At 42.4% G+C, this 15,053-nt stretch overlaps 1 protein-coding gene across 2 annotated transcripts; it reads left to right on the top strand.

Annotated features, from left to right (window-relative positions):
- The first annotated feature begins 9 nt into the window (after positions 1-9).
- Positions 10-13,364, top strand: KARS1 (lysyl-tRNA synthetase 1). Of its 2 annotated transcripts, XM_090261340.1 has the most exons (15): positions 39-103; positions 2,775-2,954; positions 4,420-4,579; positions 5,455-5,620; positions 6,417-6,510; positions 6,873-7,059; positions 7,147-7,272; positions 8,906-9,025; positions 10,045-10,207; positions 10,315-10,488; positions 10,647-10,732; positions 10,985-11,070; positions 11,562-11,688; positions 12,389-12,532; positions 13,087-13,364. In XM_090261340.1, exons 2-15 carry the CDS (start codon positions 2,809-2,811, stop codon positions 13,183-13,185), a joined length of 1,878 nt encoding a protein of 625 aa, XP_090117466.1. In that variant the 5' UTR covers positions 39-103; positions 2,775-2,808; the 3' UTR covers positions 13,186-13,364. The 2 variants fall into 2 exon arrangements, with proteins under 2 accessions (XP_090117467.1, XP_090117466.1); XM_090261341.1 differs by lacking the exon at positions 2,775-2,954 and having other exon boundaries at positions 10-103.
- The last annotated feature ends 1,689 nt before the right edge of the window (positions 13,365-15,053 follow it).

Genomic DNA, 15,053 nt, shown 5'->3' with positions numbered 1-15,053 from the left:
CCGTACGCTTCTCATTCCTTTCCGTTCTGGCCTTGGGAGAGATGGCTACGGTGCAGGGTCCTGAAGTCAGTGTGGACGGAGACGAGCCAAAACTGAGCAAAAAGTAAGTGTGCGGTCACTAAGTCCTTTGCAGCCGGAGAGTCCGGACTAGGAAGTGCCTCCAGGCTCCGGCAGGTGCAGCGTTGCCTGGGGCCTACCTGCTGGTTCTCGTGGGTGCGGACACGCCGGGTCGTGGCCGCTACTCCGCGAACTACATTCCCCAGTGTGCTGTGGAGCCTGGGGCTGGTGAGGTCCCCACCTGTCGGAATCCTGGAATACGAGAAGGCCGAGGACTGAGAGGTGACTGGAAAGCGAAACGTACTCCTTCCTGCCCCTTTCCGAGATCCGCGTTCTTTTAATGAAGGGCCACACCCCAATAAGTAGGTTGGAGAAATGTTAATTTAAATACAATAGCTTTTCAGAAAGACCTTAATTTTCCTTAGCCTCACTAAGGCCATTCTGAACCTTCTGTATTGGATTGGCCAAAAAGTCCGTTTAGTTTCGCCCATAAAATAAAAGAAGCATTTTTTATTTTCACCAATAACTTTATTAATCTGGATATTTTGAATATGTTGGCTATCTCCCGCTATTGGTTTCTAGTGGGTGAAGTCCAAAGGTGCTGCTGAACATCTTCCAATGCATATATAAGACAGCCCCACAGCGAAAAATTATTTGGCCAAAATGTCAATAGCACCAAGAAACTTCGCAGACCACTTTTAACGTTCCATCAGTCACAGCACCTTCTGCACACACTGCACAAATCTTGTGTGTGTGTGTGTTTCAGTTGTGTTTTTACCTTTCTTGAAATAAAGCATAATATGCTGAAAATGTTGTTTATTTTCTTCCATTTCAGTATTAAAAGGGCTGCACAAAAATTCACCAGGTTTGGTCATGTTTTTTTAAATGCACACTGATATGACAGTTGTCACAATACAGTCTAACAAAATTGTTTCAAATAAACTTAAAGACTACTAAGCACTACTAAAGCTATTGTACAGAAAAAACTAAAATTTTGACCAACCCAATATTAAAGTAATCAGTGTCATGCACCTATTTATATGAGTAATTGAAAGGCCTGTGAGTATTGAGAGAATGACCAATATCTAGCAGTAGGGACTGTCTTATTCAGCCGGGCACACCAAGCTGCACTTAGCATTGATGAGTATAACTTTGTTAATCATCCCAAATCCTTGGAGTGTAAAGTTTAATATAAATAAATCAAGATTAGCCAACCTTTTTAACTGTTTCATACAGTATTCTCTATATACGTACTACACTCCCTCTTAACCATGGTTCTTCACAGAACATAGGCAGTGATTTGAGTGACTTTTCTCAATACTCCCAAGAATGGTACATAAAATAAATAGAACCATTCCAGAAGCATAGGAGAGAAGTTAGTTCATTACATGTAATGGCTGCTTCAGTGCATTAGGGCTCCATTCTCTTGCTGAGCCCTGATGGAATTGCACTCAACTAGTAAAAATTGATGTTTCCTTTGTGTCTCTGGGTTTCTTTAAATATTTGAGAAAAGTGAAAAAGGAAATACCTAAGTTTATGTTGTCTTGAGAGTGTCTGATGGATCTCTAATTTTTGGAACCTAGTCTTGGACTTCTGCCTTTGGGAAGATTGACTGGACTTGATCTATTACATCAGTAATTGAACTTTAGGGTTGTAAATCACAGATAGGTCCTAAGCAAGGTCCAGTTGATAGTATGATTTAAAGGTAAAGTGAGGAAACTGGCCAATTCCTTTCTACTGACTTTTCTTAGATTAATCATAGCTGCTTTTTAAAGCAGCTTTTATGTGTCAGGCACTGTGCTAGAACTATATAGACATTTCATCTAATTTCAGTAACAACCTTGCAGGTGTCCGTCTTGCAATTTAATAGGCTGAGGCTCTGGGTGTTTTCAATACATTGCTGAAGTGTGTATACCTGAAGTATGATCTATCATTGATCTGAAGCTCTGGAGCAGAGATCTGATACCAAACTACAATCCAAGCTCTTTATACTGACTGCACCATACATCATGTTATGTAAAAGAATCTGCTGTTGATGGTATATATTATTCTAGTGACCGTGGGCTAAAATAATTTTATTAATATTTTCCCCTATTTCTTATTCTTCTTGGAACTTCCTTGGTCTAAATGTTTAGTGAGCACCATTTTATGCCAGTTATTTTCTCCCAGTTTAAAAACATGAGCTGCCTGACAGGTGATTCATTTCCAAATAAATGGCCAAATTTGTTGAAATGCAGTAAAGAACATGATCCCTATAATTCTGTGACTTTGCAGCTCCAAACAAGTTTTATCCTGACTCAGAGGTCGTTTTGTGTGGCTTGCTTTTAGTTTCATCTAGAGTTTGCAGTTGACAGTGAAATTTTATGTGCTTTCCAGTGCCAAGAGAGAAATCCACTTCAGGGGCTTCAGAAACACTACTTTAGGTCCTGTCTCCCGTGTTCTAGAATGCTCTGATCATTTCTACCTGGAAGCTATTGATTTACTTGCTGTTGACTTTTGACCCCAGATATGCATCTTTTTACCATAGCCTGGTCTGAGAACACTGTTAGTTCCAGCTGCAGCAGAGTGAGTGTTAGGGGCTGCTTTCAGTTAAGTAAAATGGAACACTAAAAGTTTTTGTGGCCTCCCACTCTCCAACCGATAAGAATAGGAGGGCTGGTTGGATTTATGTATATTGTCTGTCCCATCTGACACCACATCTCTGTGTTTCCTGTTAGGTGGTGGTGATCATTAGTTCCAGGGTGTTCTGCCATGTTGATGCAAGCTGCTGTAAGGCTTGTTAGGGGGTCCCTGCGCCAAACCTCCTGGGCACATTGGGGGCAGAGGGAGCTGCGACTGGGTCCACTTGCTCCTTTCACAGCGCTTCACAAGGACAAGCCACTTTATAATAAAAGAAGGTTGGTGCCCATTACCTTCTTTATTGTTCTGGAAGCAAACGTTCTCCACTTACTTAGGTACTTTTCTGTTAAGTCTCTGGCTAAGTCTTTGGCCTTGTTGCTAAGGAAATAAAAAGCCCAGTTACCAAAAAACAGCCCTTTCTCACTTTTGTCTTTAATAAATTCATATTCTCTGTCCTTGAATTCTTGAGGTGACTTGTGGTTCTTATTCTAGAACAGTGCTGAAACAAAATCCTTGTATGAATGAAGAATTTTTCTAGTTCAGGTTTTTTCCCTTTCCTGTCTTTCTGGAATTTGGTTGCTGCTGAGATTAAATTGGTATCCAGTCTTATTTCTATCCCCAGGACCTTTTTGGATTGTCCTTAGAATTGATTTGATTTAAATAGCAAAACATAGCTGAATGGGTTTATTATACTAATGCTAGGAAGAACTAGATAGGACTACATGACCCAACCGAATTATAGCACAATAAGCCCAGCACACTATTAACATTAGTGGTTTGAAAGAATGGTCAATTTTATTTAAATAATGAGAGGGTTTCTTTCTATCCAGATTTATTTGGTTTCTCGGGTCATATAGCAAGGTTTCAGATCATAAGTTATGTGAATTGCTTTACTTTTTGAGTCTCAGACCAACTACCAAGAGGGGTAGTGAGAGATTTGACCAAATCTGTAAGGTTTCTGTCCTGCATACAGAGAATAAAAGGTTAAAATAGTGCTTACTATATGTTAAGGACAGGGTCATCTCTTTCATACATAGTCTATAATCCACTTTACAAAATGGAGAGAAGTCAAGTCGCTTGTCCAAGGTCACATAATTGATAGGTAGGTGGGTCAGAATTTAGTTTCAGTGCATCTAACTCCAAAGATGGTATATTACCCCCTATGCTATGCCACTTTGTACACTGTTCTATCCAATTTGTTGTGAGAACCAGGCTCCAGTGGGCAGAGTGAGACTAATGCTGAAGGCCATTGTCAGTGCATTGTTTAATGCTGAGAGAAAGAGATTATCAGTGGAGGGTCTCCTTGAACTCTGAAAAGCTACCCTTCCCCACTTCAGACTAATGCACTCCTTGGAGGGGTAAGGAGGGGTGGCAGACTGGAGATGGTGCCTTATCATGTCAGGTTTGGTACTCCAGGAACTGCCTATTCTACCAAGGTTAGCTACCAGACAACTAAAATGCTCTCTACCACGAACTTGGTGGGTGATGTGGCCTCAAGGGGCTCCCTAGCCTAATTAGCTTATAAACTAATATGTAGGAGTTTTCTTTGCCATGGACCTCAGACTGGAAAGTAGATATCTCACGTATAGAGTTTAGTGACCAAGAGACTAGAAGCGGGGGTGGAAAACTGAGCAAGAGCATTTCCCCCAGGCTGCTCATATTTTGGACAAGTGCCAAGGGGCGGAACATAGCAGAGGACTCCTCAGGCAGCTGTCACATTGAACATTTTCATCTTCCCAACAGTGAGCTCAAGAGACGCCTGAAAGCTGAGAAGAAAATAGCGGAGAAGGAGGCCAAGCAGAAGGAGATCAGTGAGAAACAACTAAGCCAGGCCAGCACTGCTGCCACCAACCACACAAATGACAATGACGTGGGTGCTGAGGAGGAAGGCCTGGACCCAAACGTGAGTCCCCTGGACTACCTCCCTGGCTGCGCACAGGGAGGCTTTTGATGGGGCTTCTGGCAAATCCCTGGGAACCAGTGACCAAGAAGATAAAATAGGAACTGGAATAGGTACTGGACCCTGAGTCACTGCAAAAGAATGAGGGAGAGCCTGCCACTCCCCCTGGGTAAAAGCACAGACCCAGAGCTTTTTCTTATTGGATGTCAACAGGCATTTAGGAGAATTAAGTACTTCAAAATGACTAGCTTCCTCTTGGAACTGGCTGGGCCTTAATTCAGCTCCAGAGAAAGTGTCTCCCTAAAGATGGACTAGGATATACTTTAGACCAGAGATTGGTAAACTGGTCTGTAGGCCAGGTCCACTCCCCCTCGTCCTCCTTCTCATCCCTTTTCCGTAGTATTATAAATAAAATTGTATCAGAATACAGCCATGCCCATTTTTTAAAAAATGTCTGAAGTTGCAGAATTGAGTAGTTGCATCAGAAAAAGTTTGCTGGCCCCTGTTACAGAATATTCCTTTTCTACCATCCTCCGGGCCCCATGGGCCTGCCTTCAGGAAAAGTCTGATTTGTGTGAGAAAGTGGGGGGAAAATGATTCACCATGTCGGTGTGTCTGCAGAACTGGTAACCAAGCAACTTGTGCCAATTAAGTTTATTATTTTAGGTAGAACTCCAATTTTTCTATTTGTCGAATCTTGCTTTGAAGTGCAAATCTCACTCCATATCCAATCCTGCCATTTCAAGGTTATTGGGGTGGGGGCAGTTAAAGAAACCTCAGTATATTAGGGTCACTCTGAGGCAGAATATAGTACTCTGCCAGATGGACCAGGTTCAGCTTCTCAAGGCATTGTCATTTTTGTTTTCATATTTCAATAGCAATACTACAAGATCCGCAGCCAAGCAATCCACCAACTGAAGGTCAGTGGGGAAGACCCGTACCCACACAAGTTCCATGTAGACATCTCGCTGACTCAGTTCATCCAAGAATACAGTCATCTGCAACCAGGGGACCACCTGAGTGACATTACCTTAAAGGTGGCAGGTAGGAAGACTCCCAACTTCACTCACCTCCCTCTTCTGGTGTTTTAGTGAAGTGTTCAGAAATATAGCAGCTTACTTTCTGAAATTTCCAGCTTCTCTTTCCCCTTCATTTTTGCTGGACTTTCTCTTTGTCTGTTTCCCTAGTTTTATTCAATTTTATGGGGCCTTGTCCTAGAAGGGATCCCTGGCTGTTAAATTTCGAGAGTTCCTGCAGGCTACACTAAAGGGCTTCATCCCCTAGACACCTTAATGCAGCCCATTATACTCACTCATATGGCAGTAGGCAGATCCCTTCCCAGTTTCGGCTGCTATCTTCCATTTAGCCTGCCACATTTTCCAGTGAGTAACTATGGGTATTTGGGAGATTTCCAGTTCTCAGACCCATTGGACACCCATTGCTCCCACATAGAGGTGTTGGGGCTCTTGGTGATTTACCCCATTGCTTATATTTGGGGATTCTTGGGAATATTTTTCCACATAATTTTGTTGTAAATTGTTAATGGCTTTTTGGCCTTGCCTGTCTAGTTGTACTTTCTCATCTGAGAATTCAGGAAGATCAAAAAAATCCATGCTGCCACCAACATTACCATCTTCTAGGAATCCAGTGAATATCTTTAAAGTCAGATCTACTTGCACATCTTTAACTGGTTGGAATGGGGATCCAGCATTGTCTAGAGGACAAAGACAGAGGCTAAAGTCAAATTGTTTTGGTTTATGTCGTGCCCAGACATAAAACATGTAGAGGGAGGACTTTTTGGCACTGATATCAGTCGATATTTTTGCTGTTCTTTTTCTAGGTAGGATCCATGCCAAAAGAGCATCTGGGGGAAAGCTCATCTTCTATGACCTTCGAGGAGAGGGGGTCAAGTTGCAAGTCATGGCCAATTCCAGGTGTATAGAAGTATCCGATTACATGGTTGCTAGGTTGGACCAGAACAACAAAGTTGGGGACAAAACCCCATGTGGTCTTCTTTTTCCCTTGGTATTTAAGGTTAGAAGAAGTGGGATATGGTTGGGTAAAGCTGAAGAGAGAATAAAAAGGCCATGTGGTCACCCAGAGAATAATGACCGCTCTTGGGTTGTGTAGCACTTAAAAATAAAAGATAATACTTTTTAATACTTGATCTTGAATCTGAGATTTTTCTTGGGCTCACATTAACTAGGCATTACAGTTTAGTGAGGGTTCCAGGTAAGACAGTGGTTAGTTTTCATTTGGAATATTCTGTACTGAATTACATTTTCCTTTTACTCAGGAATTATAAGTCAGAAGAAGAATTTATTCGTATCAATAACAAACTGCGTCGGGGAGACATAATTGGAGTTCGGGGGAATCCTGGGAAAACCAAGAAGGGTGAGCTGAGCATCATTCCCTATGAGATCACACTGCTGTCTCCTTGCTTGCATATGTTACCTCATCTTCACTTTGGCCTCAAAGACAAGGTAAGCTCTCAGGACCTCCCAGCTGTGGTTTATCATACCATTGGATCAGATGTATTAGTGACCTCTGTCTTGTTGCTTTTGGTTTAGGAAACACGGTATCGTCAGAGATACTTGGACTTGATCCTGAATGACTTTGTGAGGCAGAAATTTATCATCCGCTCAAAGATCATCACATATATAAGAAGTTTCTTGGATGAGTTGGGATTTCTAGAGGTGATGGAGAGTTCCTTTCATGATAGGCTACCTTGCTGTGCTTACCTCTTACTGTTCCTTCCCTTCCCTTTTTTAAGGCATGTCCTGTGTCAATATCCTTCATGTTCAATGAAAAGTCCCCTTTCTTGCCAGCATCACGTACCACCTTATTTATTTAGTGCCCCGAATAGGAAGGCAGGACCTTACTTAAGATAAAGAACAGTATAAGGCCATCCACACAGTACTGATACCATATTCAATGTGCAGTCAACTCATTTTGCTTTTCTGTAGCATTAAAATTTTTTTGAATTTATTTAAAAATATGTTTTTTAGGAAAAACATTTTTTTTATTCTTTCTTAAACATTGATGTGCAAGAGCTATATTAGTCTGTTGCCTCTCACATGCCCCTAACTGAGCACCTGGCCCGCAACCCAGACACGTGCCCTGACCAGGAATCGAACCAGCGACTTTTCAATTTGCAGACTGATGCTCAATCCACTGAGCCACACTAGCCAGGGCAGGAAAAACATTTTTAAAACATATATTTTAATTGTATGAGAATGGGGAATGCATGTTACTATAAAACAAATTCAAACAATAAAGAAGTACATAGAAGCAAAACTGAAAGTCCCCTTTTATTTCTCCCAACTAACTTCCCTCCCCGAACTTGCATTTGATATGTATTCTTCCCCTCCATTTACTATGCATATACTATATTCACTGCATGTTGTAGATGAGGAACACATTTTGGAAAGGTTTTATTATGAAATCAGTGGCCCTAGCCAGGTAGCTCAGTTGGTTAGAAAGTCATCCCAGTATATCAGGGTAGTGGGTTCAGTCCCTAGTCAAGGCACATATAAGAAGTAATGAGTGCATAAAGAAGTGGAACAACACATTAATGTCTCTCTCTTTCTCCCCCTCTCTCCCCCCCCGCCCCCCCCACCTCTTTCCCTGTCTTCCTCTCTAAAATCAATAAATTTAAAAAATAATAAACATAAATGAAGTCATAGTATATGTATTATGATGGACCTGTTTGGGGTTTTTTCCCACCTAATCTATTCTGGAACCCTTTGCATGTATGTCTTTCTCTTAAGTTTCTGATTTTCTTCTACAATGTTTCAGTGAACATCTTTGTTTCCGTGTGCAAGTGTGTCCGTAGGATGAATTTCTAGAAGTGGAATAACTAAGTCAAAGGATATAAGCAGTTAAACTTTTAATAAATACTGGAAGTTTAATGAATTGCACTCAAGAAAGGCTTTTTCCCATTTAGATTCCCACTTACAGCTTGTGAAAGTTTATGGTACAGTGAATCCTCCCTTAATATCATCGATAGATTCTGTGACTGCAAGCAAAACAACATATAATGAAATCAGTTTTACCATAGGCTAATTGATAAGACAAGAGTTACGCTCCTGTGGCATCTCAATGTTGTAACTAACATTAATGAAATGTTATTCAAGGAACTGATGTACTATGTTAATGGTGTTTGTCATTGTAGAAATTGAGGCTATTTTGGAAAATCAAGCTATCTTTTTGTCAAGCATTTGCGCATTACTTTTGAACTTAACTTTTACTTGGGGATATAACATGAGCTTTCCCCAAGGCCTCTGGTTGAGCACCTCTAATAATTAAATGTTTCTCCCTGTCCTTTAGATTGAAACTCCCATGATGAACATCATCCCAGGGGGAGCTGTGGCCAAGCCTTTTATCACCTACCACAATGAGCTGGACATGAATTTGTATATGAGAATTGCCCCAGAACTCTACCATAAGGTAATCAAGAAGAAGATGCCCTGTTCCCTTCAAGAAGCAGAACACTGGGAAACCGTGGCTAGACAGGTGCAGTCAGAAATAAGAGGAGCAGCGAGGGTAGAACAGCCAGGAGAAGATTCTACTTTGTCAGGCTTGTGTTAAACTTACAGAATTTCTCTACAAGATCAGTAGAGTGTTGCAGGTCAGAGAGCAAAGGGATTGTTTTTCCTAGGTGTACAGATCCTCCTAACTTACTTTGGTTTCCATTATACTATAAGTTTATAGTTCTCCTTGAATAATTTCTCTAGAAGTTCAAAATAACTACCTTCAAATTGCCAGAGTAAATATTGAAAACTGTCATTCAAGATTCTTAGTTGCAGACAACAAAAATCTATTATAACTAGTTTAAGCAAAAGAATAATATATTAAAATATATGAGGAAGCTCAGTTTCCAGGAGAATCAAAGAATCAGTCTTGGAGACCACATGGTGAGGGTTCTGAATCTGCTCAAAAATCATCCCATGGAGAACCCAGTATCTTTTCCACTAGGCTCAGTTACCACAGCTCATAGCCCTGGCACTAGGCATTAGGTCACTGCCCTTAGGACCTCTGTAGTTACTACCTCTGATAGCTAGATTTTTCTGGCCCCCTTGGCCAGAAGGAATTCTGCGCAATACCTACATCTTCTTTCAGTAGCTTTCTTGTTGGAAGTCTCACAGTCGGATCTGATCGGTAGGGAGCTTTGGTCGTATATCTGCAGCCTAACCCCAGTAGAGGCTTCTTTCTTGGGGAGGGGAAGGGTGCTTACTCAAAGATGGGGGAACAGTCCAGACAAAGGAACAGTATTCAGAGGTCTTGGGCAGCCAAAATAAGTGATGACTATCCACTACAAAGGCTTAATGAGATCAGGGTACTCAGCATTTAGGTAGGGACCTGAGATCATGCCTGAGCTGTAAAAACCAAGTTAGAGCTTTTATAGACAGAAACTTACCAGAGCCGTTAAGATTAGGCACCATGACCATCCCCTATGTTGTTATTAGATGCTGGTGGTTGGTGGCATTGACCGGGTTTATGAAATTGGACGCCAGTTCCGGAATGAAGGAATTGATATGACTCACAACCCTGAGTTCACCACCTGTGAGTTCTACATGGCCTACGCAGACTATCATGATCTCATGGAAATCACAGAGAAGATGATTTCAGGTGACCCCTCCTGCTTCTCTTGTCTTTCACACAAGTCCAAGGGGGCTGGTGTGCTGCTTTCAGGGGAACTTCCTGTAGGTCCTATTTAAGTGAGATTTCTTTCCCAGGGATGGTAAAGCACATTACAGGCGGTTACAAGGTCACCTACCATCCAGATGGCCCAGAGGGCCAAGCCTATGAAATTGACTTCACCCCACCCTTCCAGAAAATCAGCATGGTAGAAGAGCTTGAGAAAGCCCTAGGGGTGAAGCTGCCAGAAACCACCCTCTTCGAAACTGAAGGTAAAACGATGCGCTTCCCCATTGTATGCCCCTCCTCCCTGTTTAGCTCTGCATTAGATTGTGTCAGGGCTAGCATTTCCCACACTGTTATCTTTGTATACTTTTTTAATGGGGGTAGCGTAATGTCTTCTCTTCTAACCCATACATTTGTATTACAGAAACTCGCAAAATTCTTGATGATATCTGTGTGGCAAAAGCTGTTGAATGCCCTCCACCCCGGACCACAGCCAGGCTCCTTGATAAGGTAAAAGGCCACGCACTTCAGTACATGCCCTCATCCAGTGGTAACCAGCCCCCTGCTCCCTATGAAGGTGAACTAGAGATAAGAGAATAAACAAGTTTTGCTGTGCCAAATAGTGATAGATGTTATCTCATATAATCCTTAGCCATTGAGGAGTTTAAGATAAACTCCCCTAGCTTCAGGTGTGGGTGGAAGCTGAGCCTCTTCCAGCCTATTCAGAAAGGATCTCTAGCTCTGTTTTTCTTTCTCACTAAGCTTGTTGGGGAGTTCCTGGAAGTGACATGTATCAATCCTACATTCATCTGTGACCACCCGCAGATAATGAGCCCTTTGGCAAAATGGTAAGATAAAGAATGGTGTGTCAGTCACCTATTGCTGCTTAACAACCCGACCTTAGAAGCATAAAAATAGTCTCTCTTCTCTGCATAGTGTTGGCTAGAGTAACTCAAGTGGCTTTATATAGCAGCTGGGTTCTCAGAGGAAGAGTTCCAAAAGGATAAATCCTAATGTGCAAACACATCAAGCCTCTGCCGATATCCCATTGACCAGAGCAAGTCACGTGGGCAACCCAGAGTCCATGTGATGGGGACTACAGAAGGCATGACTACAGGAGGTGTGGTTCAGTATAACAGTCTACCTCACAAGTTTCTTGTGAAGATAATTAGTGCTTCCTTGTCTCCCTCTAACCCTCCTCACTATTATACCAAATGATGTAGTGCTGGGAATGCATGTGGGCTTCAGTAACACTTTGAGTCAACTGGAATTCAGGAACTTATGTTTGTACCAGATGTTAGATTATTCGTGAACCTCCCCTTTAATCTGTTGTCCCCAGGCACCGCTCTAAAAAGGGCCTGACTGAGCGCTTTGAGCTTTTTGTCATGAAAAAGGAAATATGCAATGCGTACACCGAGCTGAATGACCCCATGAGGCAGCGGCAGCTTTTTGAAGACCAGGCCAAGGTAAGGAAGGAGAGTGAGCAGAGGGACGTATTTCATCAGTGTCTGTACTCACTAGCTTAAACCCAGGTCTGTGTCATTGTCCGCATCTCTTGGTGACTTCAACAGAAATGAAGGATAAAGCCATTGGCTTCACTAGAGGAAGTCACATTTCAAGATTGAGAACCTTGACTAGTTTGGCCCCAGAATTTCTACATAAGAGGAGCTTGAGGCATGATTATCTATGTAGGAAGTGCAACACTTGTCTTGAAAATGCATTTGCCTAACAAGAACATAACTTTTCTCAGATGGTACATTTATTGAAGTGGCTTAGGGGCAGTGAAGGGAGATAAAGATTAATGAACACAAGGCCCCCATAGACATCCTGCACTAACATTGCCACTGACTGGTGGTTTCAGGAAATTAGAGGACCCTTGAGAATCATCAGAGTCTGAAAATCAGACTCACTGGGCTCACAGAGCCCCGCTCAGTGGAGCTGTTTTCATTTCAGAGAAATTTGCGTGTGTTCTGAGGTAGATTTCATCAGTCCTGACCTCCAGGCTCTGTCCGGGAGTTAGTAGGAAACCCAGTTCCCAGCAAGTGCTGGGGTGTCCAGAGCATCCTTGGAATGGTCGTCCCTCTGAGTGTTTTAACATGATGACTCAGACACTGAGAGATGATGCAGCCCAGAATAGTGTCACTGTTTGGGCCTCTTCTCTTCTAGGCCAAGGCCGCTGGTGATGATGAGGCCATGTTCATAGACGAAAACTTCTGCACTGCCCTGGAGTACGGGCTGCCCCCCACAGCTGGCTGGGGCATGGGCATTGACCGCGTCACCATGTTTCTCACAGACTCCAATAACATCAAGGTACAGCAGCCCTCCGTGCACACTGCCCTGAGGAGTTCCACTGTGTCGGACATGGGGCCTAGGGACCAAGAGCAGGCTCTGGCTGGAGCAGGGGGCAGGCAAAGGTGTTACAGCAGAACTACAGGCAGAAGATCAGAGCCTCTACTCTTTCAGAACTTGAGGCAGAAGGAATATTAATTGTTTGCATTTCTTGAGGATTCAAGAAACATGTTAGGCTCTCTACATGCATTATCTTATTTAATTTAAGCCCACCCTTTGAGGTGCACAAATTGTTGTTATCCCATTTTTATAGACGAGGGAATCAAATTTTCAGAGAACCCCTATGTTTATTGATTCTTTTTACATTCTGCTCTGGGCAACACGATGCATGCGTTCTTTTCCATCCTCTATAACTGAAAAGAACTTAGTTGAACTAAAGAACACATCTGTCTTTTCAGTTGGGATGTACAAGTCTTTGGGTTTTTGTTGTAACAATAACCAGAAGCAAAAAGAATGCGTGAATAGCTGTGAAAAAAAGTATTTCTTAGCCTCAAAATGCATTTTATCTCTTGTAGGAAGTACTTCTGTTTCCTGCCATGAAACCTGAAGACAAGAAGGAAAATGTAGCAACTGCTAATACATTGGAAAGCACAACAGCTGGCACTTCTGTCTAGAAAATGATAATTGCAAGTCACCTGACTCAGGCATCTTCGCACTTCTGCAGAAGATCAAGGACTACAGGGGAATTCTTGTATGTTGCTATCCATTTGACTATCGCAGTTCAGTCACCAGAGAGAAAAGGAATTAAGGATTCCCCTTTACTCCTTGTTACCAAATAAACCATTTGTCTCTACTCATGCCTCTTCACTCTGTCACTTTTGGAATGTCAACTTTTTTCTCAGGTTGCTGCCTAATGAAGGTTTAGGATTATACTGCTTTATTCAACAAATTTATATCAGTGTCTGCTATGTGCCAGGCATTGTTCTAGGGATTAGGGACTCAGCAGTGAACAAAAAACAAGTCCCTGCTTTCATTGAACTTGGATTACTGGGGGGGGGGGGGGGGGGGTGGGAGGGTGGATCAGGTGAGCAGACAACAAGAGACAAGTACATGTTATTTCTGGTATTGGTACATACTAAGAAAAATAAAGCAGAGTAAGGAGACAGGTGCTATTTTAGAAAGAGGTGGATGGGGACAAACCTCTTTTAGGTCACTAAGTATAGATCCGAAGATGGAGACCTGAGAGAAAAGGGCAATCCAGACTAGAGGACCACATTTTTGAGGAAGAGCAAAGGTTCTGGTGTGACGAGTGGTGAATGAAGATCAGTGAAGGGCCAGATCACACAGGTCCCTGTAAACCATGCAGAGGAGTATTCTATTATGAATGGGGAGCCATTAGGTTTTGAGCAAAGGAGTGTTTTTTTAAGATTGTTCTAGTTAGCATGTGAAAGGCAAGAGTAAAAATAGGGAGACCACTTAGGCTATTGCAGTGGGCTTAGACATGCTGGCTTAGACTTGGGTGGTTTAAGGTAATGGAGGTAGTTACAAGTCATGGGACTCTGCCTGAGTTCCTGGGGTCGGTCAGCAAAATTTGCTGATGGGAAGTGGCTTGTGAGAAAGAGCCTAATTTGATTTCAAGGTTTGGGGCCTAAACAAGTGAAAAGTAGAATTGCCCTGTTTACAGAGATGGAAAAAACAGGAAGGCCAGATTCCCCCACCAAGAGCAGCTCTTTTAAAGATGGAAGGGGGAGTCAGTTGCAGATTAAAGAGGTTGAAGAGACTGAATGAGGATCAGGGTCCTCACATTTGGAGAAGGCCTCTGGTCCTTGTCCTCTGGTCCTTGTCCTCTGAACTAGAGAGAAGGATGGGACGAAGTAAATTTAACTAACTTTCGAGTGGTAACGAGAAGAAAAGTGAATTCTCTTATCTTCAGAAATTGAGGTATACAGTTGCAGAATTATACAACCCAAACAGCTTATTCTACCTATTACTAGCATTCTGAAGGTTTTAGACGTGTGCTGTCCAATATAGTAGCCACTAGCCACATGTGGGTATTGAGCATTTAAAATGTGGCTGGTTCAAATCGAGATGTACTTTTAAGTATAAAATACACATCAGAGTTTATAGACTTGTATACAAAAATAATTAAAATGCCTCTATTTTTTAACATTGATTACACGTTGAAATAATACTTTGGATATAGTGGGTTAAATAAAATATATTTTTTAAATTAGCTTCACCTATTTCGTTTGACTTTAAAATATCTCCACTAGAAAATATTAAATTACATATCTGGCTCAAATTATATTTCTGTGGGACAGCGCTGTTTCATACAGAAATCCAGGCTAGTGTTCCAAGACACGATATCATTCTACTGTTACACGAACCACGTCTTACCACGCCGTCAGCCTCCTTCAGGCCGCTTCATCGCTCCCTGCGCACAGCTCCGCAAGCTGCGGGACTAAGCACCACGCACCACTCCCCCTGGTTACCTCAAGAAGGACTACAAGGGCCAGCGTTCACTGCGCACTTCTGGGGGCGG

This window comes from Furipterus horrens, unplaced genomic scaffold (genome assembly GCF_987537825.1).
Source record: "Furipterus horrens unplaced genomic scaffold, mFurHor1.1.pri manual_scaffold_13, whole genome shotgun sequence".
Classification (NCBI taxonomy): Eukaryota; Metazoa; Chordata; class Mammalia; order Chiroptera; family Furipteridae; genus Furipterus; species Furipterus horrens.
Note: the sequence above shows the minus strand (reverse complement) of the source record. Positions and strands in the feature narration are given on the sequence as shown.

What these genes read in the sequence shown, in the direction of transcription:
- KARS1 (XM_090261340.1), top strand. Translation starts at nt 2,809, where the DNA reads ATGTTGATGCAAGCTGCTGTAAGGCTTGTTAGGGGGTCCCTGCGCCAA. An exon ending in CAAGTCATGGCCAATTCCAG is followed by an intron (nt 6,511 to 6,872) that starts GTGTATAGAAGT and finishes CCTTTTACTCAG; the next exon opens with GAATTATAAGTCAGAAGAAG. An exon ending in TTTTTGAAGACCAGGCCAAG is followed by an intron (nt 11,689 to 12,388) that starts GTAAGGAAGGAG and finishes CTTCTCTTCTAG; the next exon opens with GCCAAGGCCGCTGGTGATGA.